Below are 15292 nucleotides of genomic sequence, written 5' to 3' on the forward strand. Positions count from 1 at the left end.
AAGTTTGCCTGTACCCTAAAAGCACAGAAGGCATATTTTACAGCACACTACCTGAGAACAAGCAGTATTTCCAAAAGGCCTACATACAAATGAAACAGGAAATTTGTGACTCTTCAGTTTCTCATAGGTCACTGTACACACTAAAGACATAACTGCTGTGTTTATCAGAAGTTATAAACAATAGTTTTGCACTACAGCCAAGGCTGGAAGAGTTGGCAAAAGCTAATGATATCTGAAATCTGAACTGATGTGAGATAGTGATTTACACAGTTTAACAGAAACAGTGAGAAAGCAAATACTTGGTCTGTTTATGTGGTCAATAATGGTACCAAGTAATCATATTAATTTCCCTTAATTATTACATCTAATGAAAAAAATCCATGTTGAGGAAGTGGTATCATCAGTAGAATTTACAAAATTTTTTTCCTAGGAAAAAATGTTTTTAAAACGATTTTTATGAAATATTAACGAAGTACTGATTTTCCTCAGTATCAAAAATTATTTAGAAAAAGATTTCTGATGTTATGGTACCTGGATTAATATGAAACACCTGTAAGATGGCCAAACTACAAGCACTCCTCATCTAAAGAAAGTCTCACAATCTCATCCTCTTTCTGTTTCAGAATAAAAAAATCCTGAGGTGAGGGAACCACATAGATTTAAGAACCAATGGAAGGAACTGTCTCAACTATCAGAAACTTGGCAGTCACATCCTCAGGTCCTGCTTACATGAACTAGAATTCTTATACTAAATTCTCCTTGACACTGATAAAATCTTTTAAATTACAGTGACACATTAGTAGATTTAAGAGTAGTTCTTACCTTCTGAATAGCCCTGGCCCATCTTGCTTTTGCAAAATTACCTCCATTACCTTCGTTTGTATTTCTCCTGGAGAAAAGGAGAGGGGAAAAAAGTACTCAGAACAGAAAAGTATGAAAATTAAAAAATTAAAAGAAAACTGATAAATCTATGGACAAGTGGATTAAAGTCAGATAGATCCATCACTAACTCACAGTATCACCTTTGGATTACAGGAGGTTCTGTTAAAGCTAAGAGTTTACTGGCTTGAAAAGACACAATCCCTGTTCCTCTTAATATCAAGGTATAAAAGAACATTAGCAAAGGAATACATTTCCCAGTTATAGTCACTCATAAACCAGGATTACAAAGTCTTTAACATCAAATGGCAAGAGGAGAGGCAGAAAATAACAACAAAATCCAAACCACCAAGGAAGGGAAAAAAAAGGAAACCTTTGAATTTCCTCTTGTTTAGTGTAAAGGCATATCCTTGTGAGGCAGAGACACTGCCACCAAGTCTTTGCCAACTGCACTAAAGGAGCAACTGAGAAGCCACATTACATAAAAACAATACTCCCTTCCCCTCAAAAAAGTACCACCAAACAAAAACTAACATTTACTCCAACCAATCTTTGAAATACAATCTGTTGCATATTTGGTTGCCCTCACACAGAAGTTGCACACTTGCACAGGCCAGTTATAATTAGGGCTCATCATTCAGCTACCTCACCACACCTGTGAAGAATGTTGGTTTAAACTGAAAAATGCTAATTCCATTCACGGCTGTTAAGCACAGGTTAAAATAATTAGTGTAGACTCCACCACACTTGCAAGATTCTAATTAATTCAAAAGACACTGCCTTGTACAATATCAGTTAAGTTGCAAAACAAAAATGCAGTAAAATTCTACACATGTAATTTACAGAGGACAGTAGAAGCCTGTTTACTAAGTGAAGTTTTTGCAGCGTATTTATACTATGCTTCAGTGCCATCCCTTGGTCTACACATTACTATTTAATTATCTTGGACTTTTGGAACTCTTTGCTCTTTTATTTGAGGAGAAAAATGTTCCGTCTGATATGCACAGCTGAGTGCACATGATGCAAACTAAGTACGAAGAGGCTTGTCTTCCCCTGCCCTCATCTCTGAGGCTGCATGTTTGCAAGTTCAACCTTTTTTCTGTTCACAACTGCTTTTTTGTTTTAAGGTAAATCAACCAAGTGATACTAGTAATTGGTCCACCTCATCCTGCAGTTGTTACCTAGACTGGAAATACTGGGTAATAATTAACCTTAGGAATTATCAGGGTAATTAACTTCAAGGTCAGATGGAGACTGGGTTGTCAGTGTTGATTCAGAGGCAAGAGAGAAGCAGCTTTCTCTGCCTTAACTCAAAGTAGGGAAAAGAGTATTCTTAAGTTTTGAGGCATAATGTACAGAGGGAGACAAAAACTGGTTTAACTGGTTTGCAGCACTTTTAGGAAGTCACCAATGTGTGATCAGGCTGCTGAGCAGAGCAGTCAGACACGGCAGCTGAATACACTTCTTATGCCACTTAGAAACTCGGCAGAGACAGACACAGCAAGGAGCTGCTTTCTACCTGTCCACTTCGTGCTGACACAGTGATGGGTCCTGTTTGGACAAATGGTTGTTAATTTTCTATTCAGATCTAGTAAAACTAATCAGCTACCTGGCAGAAAACACTTTATCAACACTGAACAAAGCCTCTGATGACATGTGATTTACAGGAAATCTGGGTAACAAAGACCACCAGATACTGCTGGGAACGATCAGTCCTGCTAACCGAACTGTGCACAAGGAAAATATGTGCAGAGCAAATGCATTACTATAATTTTTTGAAATATAAACAACAGCAGATTAGGGAACTTCACACAAGCATTAAGCCAGAAAATAAGGGAATCATATCTGATAATTAGAAGAGCATTGCCAGTGGTTGAACAACCAAGATTTTGAAAACAAATGACAAATGCCTTATGAGTGCCTGAAACTCATCTGGATTTCACCACCCTGTTACAAATAAAGTATGTAATTCGTGCTATATTATGTATAAAACTGGAATGTAATCAGACCATGGAGAGAGTTTCAAAATCCCTCCACCAGCCTGGCTGAGAGAAAAATTTCACAACACTAAAAGAAGTTCTCTCACAATAAGTGAAGATTCCACCTAGGTGGGGTTGGATCTTATCACCGGCACATTTGCACCATAACGACTTGATCACCACCTTCTGATATCTACATCGCATCTGATAAGGAATAGGACATTCCGGGAACTAAAAATAACTGTTCCAGGAACCAGAGATGGCCCATCCATCATCAGAGATGGCTCATCCATCCCCAGAAATGGCCCTTCCATCAGCAGAGATGGCCCACTCATCACCCGGGATGGACAATTTATCAGACCCAGGAAAGGCTTTGTGCAGCCCAACTCCGGGACAAGAAAACTTCATGAATATGCTGAAATTACGAGAAGAATAGAAATAATTCGGACTCTGCCCAAAAACTGTATAAGAAGGGACCAGCCGAAGCAGCATCCGTGAACTTGGGAGGTCTGGTGCGATACAGATCAGATCTATGCGTGTTCACCCAGCTCCGACCCTGGGCTCGGAGCTGCTTTTCTCTATCGTGACCTTTGAGACCGATATTTTGGTCGCATAATAAATGTTATTTCTTTATAAATTTTGATTGGGCAATTCTGTTTACCTCAACCTCTACAACATAATACCCAGCTGTGGCCTCTGATGCAGTGCAGACCACAAGAACAACAACAGGGGAAAAACTGCAAGAGACACCTCAGGAGAAGTGCAGGAATATTCAGATCTAGTGAGCTCAACAAGCAGCCCAGGTAAAAGTTTTGATGTACCATGCATCAAACTCAGCAGGCTTTCACATCTCTTAGCCAGAAGGATCAAAATATTCAATCTTGTTGCAGTTATTTACCAACAGAGGAGATGTGCAAAGGAATGCATAGGCTGGATAAACACAAGGGCTTTTCAATCTGGTTTATCAAAAGCTAAGGATTCTTAATAGAAAACAAAAGCTACATGGATGCTTTTATTTAATAGGTGTTTTCCCTCTTAATTTTGCTGGCCAAATACATTAAAATTGCTCTAGCATTGCAATGATGATTTGCATTTTCATGGCACCGCCTGTAAAATTAATCTCACTACAAACTTCATTGTAATGCAGTTAATTATATAGCAGTTGGAGTGTGGTCACATACAGACAAAAAATGACATCTCCTGAATGCTTATTTGTTTGTAATAGGCAATCCTGAACATCTGCATTCGTTTGTAAGTGTTCATCACTAATGTCAATTTTGTCAGCTTTGAATGTAACTGGAAACAAACTGTGGAAGAAAAATTGAAATAATTACAATCTATTACCACATTTTTTATTTGGCAATTTCCACTCCCCACTGGCACAGTCAGGCTGAAACTAACATCATGTGCTTAAATCAATCTCCAATGGACATATCAAGCAGACATACTTGGATAGTACACTACCACAAAACTGTTTGTTTTTTTTTTCCCTTTAAATGTGCTTTTCAGAATATTCCAGTAGTGCTCATTCTTGCACAAATATGGGATAAGGCTGATGAAAATGTTAGAGTTTTATTCTGCATTCTTTTATATTTCAGGAGGGGGATAGAAAAGAATAAAGAAAGATTAATAACAGCTTCTCTGTTGTTCAGAATACCAAGAATGGTACTTTGAAGTGTCTCACTTCCAGGGCTGTAACTTTTGAAACATGCACAATTTAACATGCATTGGAAGTAAGCTTTAACATATCTCAAACTTTTTTGTGAGGATTTACACACTTGTTACTCATGTGGACTGCAGCAGCACAAGTTCTTTTGGAGTATCTCTGTTGGTGCAGTTGCTACCAGAGTCTTGCATGCCAGGCCAAAGCAGCATTAGCAAGATTAGATGCACCTGGGCTACAAAAACCTGTCCTTGTTACAGCACCAGTGATTAGCTGATGGTACTGAAATAGTTTTCATCTGAAAACAAGGTGCTTTACACCACTAGCTTTCAAGCCAACTCATGCACTTGGTAGAAAGAAACACGATTCTTACTGGAAAATACTGAGATATGGAACTATAGAAATGGTATCCCATCAAGGATTATTGGACTATAAAGCTATAATTCAATTTCAATTTTTTCATAGGCCTCAATTACACAGTACAGACAAAAGAATCATTATAATATTAAAAAGCTGTACAATAAGTAGCAGTTTAGTAAAACACTAAGAACTATAGACAGTACTTGTCCATCTTAGCTATAAAGGAAATTAATGATGTGGTAAAATTGCAAAGGAAAATTAAGTGATCCAGACTTTCCACAGTTAACTATACAGTGAGACTTACTTTTTTAAAGCTTTGCATGGATTAATAAAATTTAGCATTATGCAACTGCCTCACACAGATATTTTTGTGTGTTAGTGTCAGAAGAAGGTAGACTTTCCTCAAAGATACTTTTCTGGTAGCACTAAATCTATACCCCTACACAGGTTCCCTTTTAGAGATGTTCAAGTTACTCTTGAAAATTTAGTTTTCAAACATCAGAGCAGGGAACAAAACTTACTTATACGTCAGCACCCAGCTACTCATCCCTACAGTAAAATTTTAGTTTTAAATCTGAGTATAAGTTTTTCTTTTCCATTTACTTTCTTATTGTCTAAAATAGTAAGTTGCAGTATCTATATTAGCATCTTCAATCATATGTTTATATTACTGCTGGCTTTCACTTCAAATAGTTTACAGTTCTGAGTTCTTGGTGGATTTTAAGACTAAAATTTCAAGTTCCCAGTTTCTCTGGGACAACGTACTAAATTCCATCAGTCTGTATTTTGAGAGCAACATTACTACAGTAATGAAATAAGTTTCTGATTTCTTTGAGATCACCGTAAGTGCCTAAAACACATAGTACAGCAATAACATCTGTTTTCTAGCCATTCAGATTCAAAAATTTAGCAATGCATGAACAGAAACTAAAATATGCTTACATATCTGCCATAGTTAAGTTCAGCTTTTCCTTCAGCACTCTTTTGCAGGTTACTTACCTAATCAATAAGAACTTGAGTCTTATAGCCCACCTATAGAGCAAATTAATAAAGTTTGAAGGCATTAATTTATCCTCATAACAGAGCTAATATTTTTTTCAAAATTTTCCTCCAGTTCTTCACAAGATTTTCACTGGCATAATTCACATTGATGTTGATCTCCATGTCTTCCTGAAGAAAGAGATCTGCCCCTGCTTGCTTTTAGAAATACCCCTGAGCAAAGTCTGCAGAGCTGCTAAAGATAACCCATCAATTACTGCACCTGACCACCACTCCCCTTCCTGGGCACAATTAACTGTTTGGTGCAAGGAAAGTGCCTTCCTCTCCCTTGTGTCTTTTCACTCTCAGATGAGTCTAAAGTCTGATCACAGTGTGACTTATTTATGGGATGTTGCTGTCTCTGTTAAAGCTGATTCAGAAAATCATGGCTTGCTTTTAACAGTTGCTTTTCAGTGACGTTATTTTAGTGTTCTGACTTAAAATATGACCCTCTTTTTTTTTTTTTTTTTTTTTCCATCACAGAGAAATAGCAAACTCTTCTGTGTAGCTGAGAATGAGTACTGGGAAAAAGATATAGTAACTACTTAAACTTCTGTATTTAGGCCACTTGAAAAGTTTAGACTTCAAAATATGTACAGGCATTTTGGATTCAACATTGTGTGATTTTCCTGTTATTTGATGAACTATTATTCTGAAACGTTAATATGTCCCTTTCTTGAAAGGTTTGGTTTGCAAGATTGGGTGGCATCTTGTTTTCATTATGCTGGAGGAATTTATTTAATTATATTGTTCTAGAGAACCACCACAACTGCAGGTGCTAAAGGGTGTGCAAACAGAGATATACAGTAATCCATACCTAAACTACTGAAATTGCAATTCTTACCACTCAGAGCTATGAACTGGATTGTAAACTGCCATTCAGATCTACCAAAACCACAGCTTGTGATATTAATCTCGTATACTTAATACAGTGCCAGTAAGTAATAGCTGGTATTTCCCCCTACGCTGCCATGGAACAGCAGCTTTGAAGAAAGGTTCTATTTTTTTAAGGTCTGCCAAGACAGTAAATCAACTTTTTACAAAGTAACTTCCAAGCTTTTCTGATGGATATAAAGATATTACAAGGCAATATTGCTACCTGAGAAACCCCCACAAGATACATTATCTCCTCAGTGCTGCAGTAGCTACACTAATTATTTCCAAACTGCAAGATGTTTATCTGAACAAAAGAACATGCAATTAGGACAGAAGCTGATTGACAAGACCAAAGGCTATGGCAGGAGGCAGGTGACACGAGGAAACACATGGTGATGTGAATAAGACATTATCAAGACATTGTTCTGCTGTCCAGTGAAGTTGCAGCTTTTAATCAATCTTTAATCTGTCAAAGTGTCATCTTGGATTGTTCCCAGAAAGCAAACAATGTCTATCTGACACTTAGGGAAACTTTACGAATTTCTCCAGATTTTTTGCCTGGGTTTGCCACTATGCAGCTATTTGTTAGTCCCCAGTTTCTCACCTATTTCAATCCTATATCATTAAAACTTTTTTTTTTTTTTCTTCTAATACACCCAACTCAAAAAATAACAATGTGGGTATTTTGTTTCTCAAATATATACTGGAATATATATATATATATATAAAAATATATTAATATATATAATATATTAATATATATTAATGTGTGTGTATAGAGATATATATATATACACTCAAATATATGCTGGAATACCGTATTTCTTCAACTCACTAAACTCAATTTTCTCTTACAGAATCTTTCTATCCATAACCAACGCCTAATTTTTCAATTTTATTAAAAAGCCATCAAAATCAGTATTATAAAAGTATTTGATTGAGTATGCATGCAATAAACAAACAAAATAAATTGCTGTCCAAGTATAATAAACTAATTCCAGTGGAGTTTACCCTGCATCTGAGTATAATGGAATCTTCAGGGCAGCAGCTAAAGGATGAAATATGACACATCACCAGGCGCCCAATGAAACTTTTCATAAACATTTGCTGCTCTTCCCACGGCAACTCTCTTTTCTCCCATTGTGTAGCTCTTTATGTAGAGTTCTTATGCCCCCACCTGAAATGGCTGTTGTTTTTAGAGATCAAGTCGTACAGAGGAAGAGAACTTCTCCTCAGAAGAACTGATTCCTGATGACTACTTTAGCTTTTCTATAAATGAACAAGTTTTCTAGTAGTTTCAAGGGAATACTTGCACAGAGATTGAATATTTTCAATCTTTTACACACAGCTGTAAGTATTAATTAGATAAACTAGTTCCCAGAAGCCAACAAGGTTACCTAAAAAATTTACTATTACGTAAGGTCTAAGTAAAATGTGTTAACCTGTATAGCAAGTAAACCTTTTGGGAGCCAAAGATAAAATAACTGCATAACAGTAATAGAGTTAACACAGTTACAAGATAGCAGAAACCTCTAAGAAGGCATAGAACTTAATTAACCTAGGGAAGAGAAAATTTCAAGCGCCTTTCCAATTCCTTTCAAACCTAAAGAATTTATCATGAATGATTTTATGTTACACAGAACCTCAGGGAAAGTCATAATGATTCCTCATTTTTTATGAAAAGTTGTCACCACAACAAACAATATAAAACTATGAATATTAATAAGGGAGTCAATTAAAGCTCAATATCAGTTCATATCAGGATGCAAAACAATCATCAGAACACTCCCAATAACCACAAACAAAACAGACACTTGTGAAAAGATTTAAGGAAAAGAAACTCATAACATCTGACTATTGGGAGAAGCAAAAGAGTGTGGACTGGTGGGGACAGATACTGGAAGAAGCCAAGAGTAATCTCTGCTATGTGAAAAGATATTTGCATTTTATTTTAATATGTGATCTATTTTATAATTGGGTTTTGTAGGTTATTTCATATATACAGCAGGATATAAAACTTGGCTGTATCTTTTGTGCTAGAGCTAGACACTATGCCTCCTTCACTGGAAGTTTTTCCAAGATTGTCTCGTTCCTGGATTGGAATACCGGCTCAAGCACAGCTCTGCCTACGTACCCACTGTACTGTGTCCTCCCAATTCTGGACCCACTGCCAGGCTTGAGTTGGACCCTGCTGAACTGTTATGGCCCTGCCTGGTGCTCACTGCTGTGCCCTGCCCTGGCTGCACCACTGGCCCTGAACCTGAGCTCCAGGCGTTGCCAGTTTGGCCTCGGAGCTGTTCCATCAGCACAGGCTCTTGCACGGTTGTTTGACCCTTGCTGCCATTCCCAGGCTTGCCTGGGGCACTGGGCTGGGGCACTGGCTGCCCTGCCCCTGCCCTGCTTGCTGTGTTACCCTGCCTCCCTGCCCCTCCCTCGGGGAGCAGCAGCTCATCTTCACTTATCCAAGGATTTAATCCTGCACATTTGTACAAACCCAGCTAGGTATGAGGATTTTGGCTTTCAGATGTGCCACAAAGATTGGATTCATAGCTGCACACTACATAATTTTACAAAAAATTTTAAATGGATCCTACTGAGAACTTCAGGATGTGGAGTAAAGCATTTAACTTCAAAACCAATCAAACAAAATTAACTTACCAAAATCTATTTGGGATAACTTCAGGAAAGAAAATGTACATCAACATGTCACATCAGCTCACCATTATTTCTTCTGAACTGCAAATTGCCTTGCAAAGTAAATCTGTTTGGTTCCTTACTACACTTCTTAACAATTTTATACATAACTCATTCGGGTTTTTTTCCTGACAAGATCTTCAATTCCCTAAATGTTTCTCAATTATCTCAGTGTCCTTTATCTCAGTCTCTTTCAAGTACAATATTTTCTCTATATATTAACTGCTAATTTTTCTTTTTTTCCATTTTTTACTTAAAAAATTTTAAAATATACAAATAAAATGGGTAACAATTGTAAATTTGTCATAGAGGCATAAAAAACCCCTAAAAATTGGTTAAAATTCAAATTCACTATATATATGAGACATCATACTCCATCTCTCATTTTAAATTTTGTTTGTACTTCCCCTGCTGTAGAGAGCTACTGTAACGTTCTTTAAAATGATTTAGAAACTTTTTTTGAAGTAGTCTTTTAAAGTATTATTTTAATCCAATCAAGAGCAATAGTTTCAGGCCACAGAGGATCTGGAGGAAATACATTTGAGAAAAGCAAGAGGGTGGAACTGAAATTGGAAAGGGCAGCAGAGCAGGAAGGGTCATCAATGAGCATGTGAGTTTGAGTGACAGATGAGAACTAAGCCTGGGGTACAGTGGAATGAACTCTCAGCACTGTGCTGGTATAAAAAGGGCTTAATTTTACATAAGATTCTTACTGAAAAGATCTGCCTTACCGTAATTACATAAATTAATAACAACATTTATTTACAGTTTTAAACGACTGATCTATTATACAAGACTAAACATCACCTAAAGCTGAATACCTTCCTACCCACACTGCTTTCTGTAACTCAAGCAGAACAAAGCTGTCCAAGTAGCCAAAGAGCTCAGAGGAATGCTCCTCAACATGTGAAAATAGCTCATACTCAGGAAAGTCTCTGGGGTCATGCCTTTTGATGTAATCAGTCCTTTTATCTGCCTTTGGAACACACAAGTATTACATGAGTTAAACTACCTTCAGTTTAGAGAACAGCCTATGAATAATAATTAAATGCAAAACCACCCATCACTAATTATAATGTCAACCTGCTTTTATATTTTGAAAATAATCTGCCAGTTCTGAAAGCTGGGAACCAGCGGATGTTCATAGCCAAAAGCTCTTTTGTTAGCCTGCCTCTTTCTTTTCTTTTGGACCTTATTTTTTTTTTGGCAGTAAATATAAAGCAATAACGTGTTATAGAAGATCAGTTATGCTTAGCTATTCTATAATTTAACTTTGAGAAGTCCCTCAATGAATGATCACAACAGAAAACAAACTTAGATGTTCAAACACTATCTGCTTAAACAGATGTCCATGCATGGAAATATGGCTTTAGTTTAAGGAATTCATAACCTGTAGCCAAGAGGTGGAGGTGGCAATTTTCACAGTTTAGAAATGATCTTACGCTTGTCTATCATTTTTTATGCTAGCTAGGCATGAATAATGAAAAAGATTACTGGAAAAATGGCTCTAAACTGATCACTTCAAATTAATTTAGACCTCAGCAATTGTTTGCTTCTCTCTGTATGGAAAACCAGGAAAGATTAGTTACATTTTTAGGAGGCCATTTAATGCTCATGATATTCAAGGACCAAGAAACTTCTAAGACTATCACATTGAAGCTTTCTTTTCAGTTTTCATCCATTTGAAAATAAATCTGCATTTTACTATCTCAAATCACTACTTTGTTTAAATTAATATCAGTTTAATGAATATTATATTAAAATCAGCATTGCTAGTGGCTGCAGGTCATGAAGTCCAATTTTAGTAATATATCTCCTTTTAACACAGCAGTTACAGTCACCCAAACCATTAGAAAAGAGGAGGCACTGTTAAAGCCAAACATTTTAGAACACGATAATCAACCCCAAATTTGTCAATATGATCTATGTAGGTCTAGCATAGTTTTGGGGGCAGCATATCCCTCCTTCTTTTCATGTGTACATATGTATGACATCTACTCATCTGGCCTATTTAGGTAGAAAGAAATAAACATATATGGTTTATTATCCATTTAAATAATGGATTTTTAGTTGGGTTTTTTTAATGTAATCAATTTTTTTTTCTCCTTGTTCAATGATTTATTTACAGTTCTACAGAGAAAACAAATATCACAAGACAGATTAATATTCTTTTTAAAAGAAAGATCCTTGTCCCTGTTGCTGTACTTCCTTAGGTTTTGGGGTTAGTTGGTTGTTTTTTAAAAGAATTATTTGTTCCACTTTGCTTTTTTTTGGAAATGCCCCTAATCAATTTTTTGCCACTCAGTTTATGATTGACAGGCATACCTGTACATTTCTGGCTATTCTGGATACACAGCAACATTATTTCTACCTCAGTGGTACCACAGACATTAACCATGAAATCATTATTCCTGCAAGTAGTAGCATTCAGCACTGGACACTAATAATGCATAAAGACTGAACCAACTGATTTATTCTATGGCTACTATGGAGAAGTGGAATGAAGTATATAATAAATACTTGATTGCAAATTTTAAAATTTCACAGAGATTTGTTCATTAATTACATTATTTGGAGAACAACTCATGATTTGTGGGTTTGGGGGTTCTTTTTACCACTATTTTCCCCTTCTCTGTCATTCTCTCTGTTTCTGTTGGGTTTTTTTAAGCCTCTAGGAGAAAATATATTGCTCTAACAAGAGGTCACTTAATCATTTAACACATCCTTCGAATTCTGATTTGGTGAGTTTTTGCTTCATGGAAAAAGTTAATCAGTTACACTTCATTAGTCATCAGTGTACACCTAAAGTCAGCAGCCATAAACACCACTTATGTATATAACCAAATAATTGGTAAATAAATATTAGTGTAAAGAAAAATTTAAGGAAGAGATTCTGTTCACATTAGTACTTATATATTTACAGTACAATTAAACCTGGTGTTTAATACAGCTAGTCAAAACAAGTAGTCTCATCCACTTCCCTACCTTCTCAGATTTTTAGTACAAACAGTTATTTGGAATAAATACACATCTCTATCTATAATTAAGCTCTAAAATAATGACCATCCTTCTGCTCAGAATCTTTGAAAATACCTATTATTCAATAAAAGAACTTTTCATTTAAAAATAGTATCTTGTAGTTCAGTGCTGACCCTCAATTTCGTACTGTAAAAGCTGATTTAATTTCAATAAAATTACTGGCTACAAAGAGATAAAGGAAAGAATTCCATAGTCAGATTGGGTTAACTTCTTTCAGTTTAGCTTAACCTGCTCAGAGGCTCAGATCTGTGATGAAAATGACACGTCAGCACAGATGATATGCTAATAACTGGACGTGCTTAGAAAAGTACAGAGAAACAGCTCTTGAATGCTGCCATTAGTGACAGCTCTCACCCTAAGGAAGCACTTGTACTTCTCTGTAAATACCCTGCAAGGACTGACATGTAAATGTAAACAGGCTGAGGCCGACAAGCACCCAAGCAATGCTGTGGCACCTTGTCCATGTGCAGTCTCTGACTAACTGCATCCCTGAGCTTGAGTTTTTGCAGACTCATTTATTTTCTAATTTTGTGTTGAAGTTACATGCACCAGGACCCTGCTTTTTTAGAGTACATGAAAAGGTAATTTAAGTGCATCAAGATGTTATTGCCTCAGAGAACACGTAACTTAATAATGTAATAATTTTTGTAATATTGTCTCTTGGGTTTGATCTAATTTTCTAGTACCACTGCTCCTAGACATGATTTAAACATAAGCCAAGTGCCTGTCACACTAAATATTCTTGCTGCCTTTCCCAAGAGCCTGTTCTACCCCTCATCAAGACAAAACACCTTTTAGAGTGTCAGCTGGTCAGTGTCTTTCCTGCACCGCTATAGATAAAGGACACCATGAATGAAATGTAATACAGTCTGTGACAGCTGATATAAAAGCCAAAATGAACAGTAGAGGGAACCTTTTTTTTTCCCCAGTTTGCCTTTCAAAAGAAGAGAAGTGATTAATCCAACACAGAAAATTCTCTCTGCTCAGAGACCACTGCTGAGTGGTGTTCTTAGAAGCTGAATGGGCTCCCTTCTGAGCATTCAACTCCACTTAGCAGAAGCTGATGGTAGAGAAATAGTACAGTTGTTGCCACCTTATTTCCTTGCCCCTTCCACCATTATGCATCTCCCACACTCAGGTAAGCAGAAACACAGCAATTATCTTTCTCTTCCCACCCCCCCCCCCCCCCACTGCATTCTTGTTTGTTCAAAACAAACAGATAGAAAATATTCATTCTCTTCTGGAAAACTTCCAGAAATGGAGGCAGCCTGTCTAGGTAAATATATTAGCTGCAAAAATGGAATCGAATGTCTTTCCTGCTTTACAGATGAAATCAAATAGTTACAACAACACCCAAATCATGTCAGGAGTTGCCTCCCTTCCTTTCTTAATCTTTCAGCAAGTCACTATGGAACAGCTGGACCCTATGTAGACACATGCCCAAGGGTGAGAACAGGACAGGTGTACATGTAGTTGCCATAAAAGAGCATAGAAAAGCTAATAAACACCTGGATTTTCTTTATAAGTTAAAGAAACTTACAGTCAAATTCTTGCTTAAAATAATTTTATATGTATCATGGTGACATTCAGACACTTAAAAAAATATTAAAAATCAACAAATGATACCACACATGTCTGGTAAAATACCTTAGTTTGCTTTCTTGTGTGCTGAGCCCACTTTCCATGGATGACTGACTATCATTTGTATCTTGATGTAAATGTCTTGTACGTTGGAGGGGTGTCCCTCTGTGCCAACCTCTGCAATCTAAATCTGTGTGGGTATCTGTAGAGAAGAAAAAAGCTGCTAGAAATCTTTCAGTCCATTTTATTTCTAAAAGAGGAAGAACACATAAAACTAATTAACTTAATTCATTAGATCTAACTAGGGAATCATCAAATCAATTGCAAACATTATAATGATTAAATCACTGATTACAAGAACAGCATAAAGAGTTCCAAGATGATCTTCTGATTGTTACTCTAAAAACTTGGAGAGGCCTAAACCAGTTACCTTCTTGTTATAGAAAGTTCATCTTACAGTTTAAAAAATGACCTATTACTGGATTGGGAAGAAAATGGATCTTTTAAATTTTCCAGTCCCACTTGCCATGCATTTCTTATGGGTTCATGTACAGCATTCTGAGATCTGGGCTTTTTGTTTGACTGGATTTTGGTTCTGTGGGGGTTTTTGTGCGTGTGCGTTATGTAAGGAATCAGGCTCTACTTTAATTCCACACGCTATTGGCCTAGAACTGACTTTTTTTTTTTCCCAAGTTCTAGGTTTTTGGGAGAAACGTGACAAATCTCATCTGCAACTGGAGGTACAAACTGATTTCCTGAAGAACATTTTGCTCTATAAATCATCCTATTATCTTTAGTGAGGGAGAGGGTTCATGATCTGACCCTGATTGTGAGGAAGTTTTCTTCCACGATGATAAGAATTTGTGTGCCCATCTCTTTTTTCCATTTTTAAAGTCTTGGTTACACATTGGGAACAATGTTTTGATTTATTTTCCATCACACTGTTTACCAACACCAGGTAAGCTGCCAAAAATTTATGTCATATCTTTTGCTCAAAGTGAATGCAACACTGTTGTGAAACATGCAGAAGATAAAGGTAACACTTGGGAAAAGAGGATCTTTTGCTTTTCCTACTGCATGTTAATGTAAACTTTCAGGTTGTAAATATATGTGAATTATTACACTAACTAAAGTGGTCTGTACTTACTATTCTATACTTCGATGCATGAATTTTCCCAATCAG

At 36.6% G+C, this 15292-nt stretch overlaps 1 protein-coding gene across 1 annotated transcript in view; it reads right to left on the reverse strand.

Moving 5' to 3' along the window:
* LOC125332508 (protein unc-13 homolog A-like) overlaps window positions 1-15292 on the reverse strand; it is a 47565-nt gene that overhangs the window by 19806 nt on the left and 12467 nt on the right. The window contains exons 6-7 of the mRNA XM_048317436.1: window positions 14176-14359; window positions 823-889 (exon numbers count right to left, since the gene is read on the reverse strand). Coding sequence (XP_048173393.1) covers window positions 823-889; window positions 14176-14359 — 251 coding nt within the window. The remainder of the gene's footprint in view (window positions 1-822; window positions 890-14175; window positions 14360-15292) is intronic.

The sequence above is a fragment of the Corvus hawaiiensis genome, chromosome 13, assembly GCF_020740725.1.
Source record: "Corvus hawaiiensis isolate bCorHaw1 chromosome 13, bCorHaw1.pri.cur, whole genome shotgun sequence".
NCBI classification, from domain to species: domain Eukaryota; kingdom Metazoa; phylum Chordata; class Aves; order Passeriformes; family Corvidae; genus Corvus; species Corvus hawaiiensis.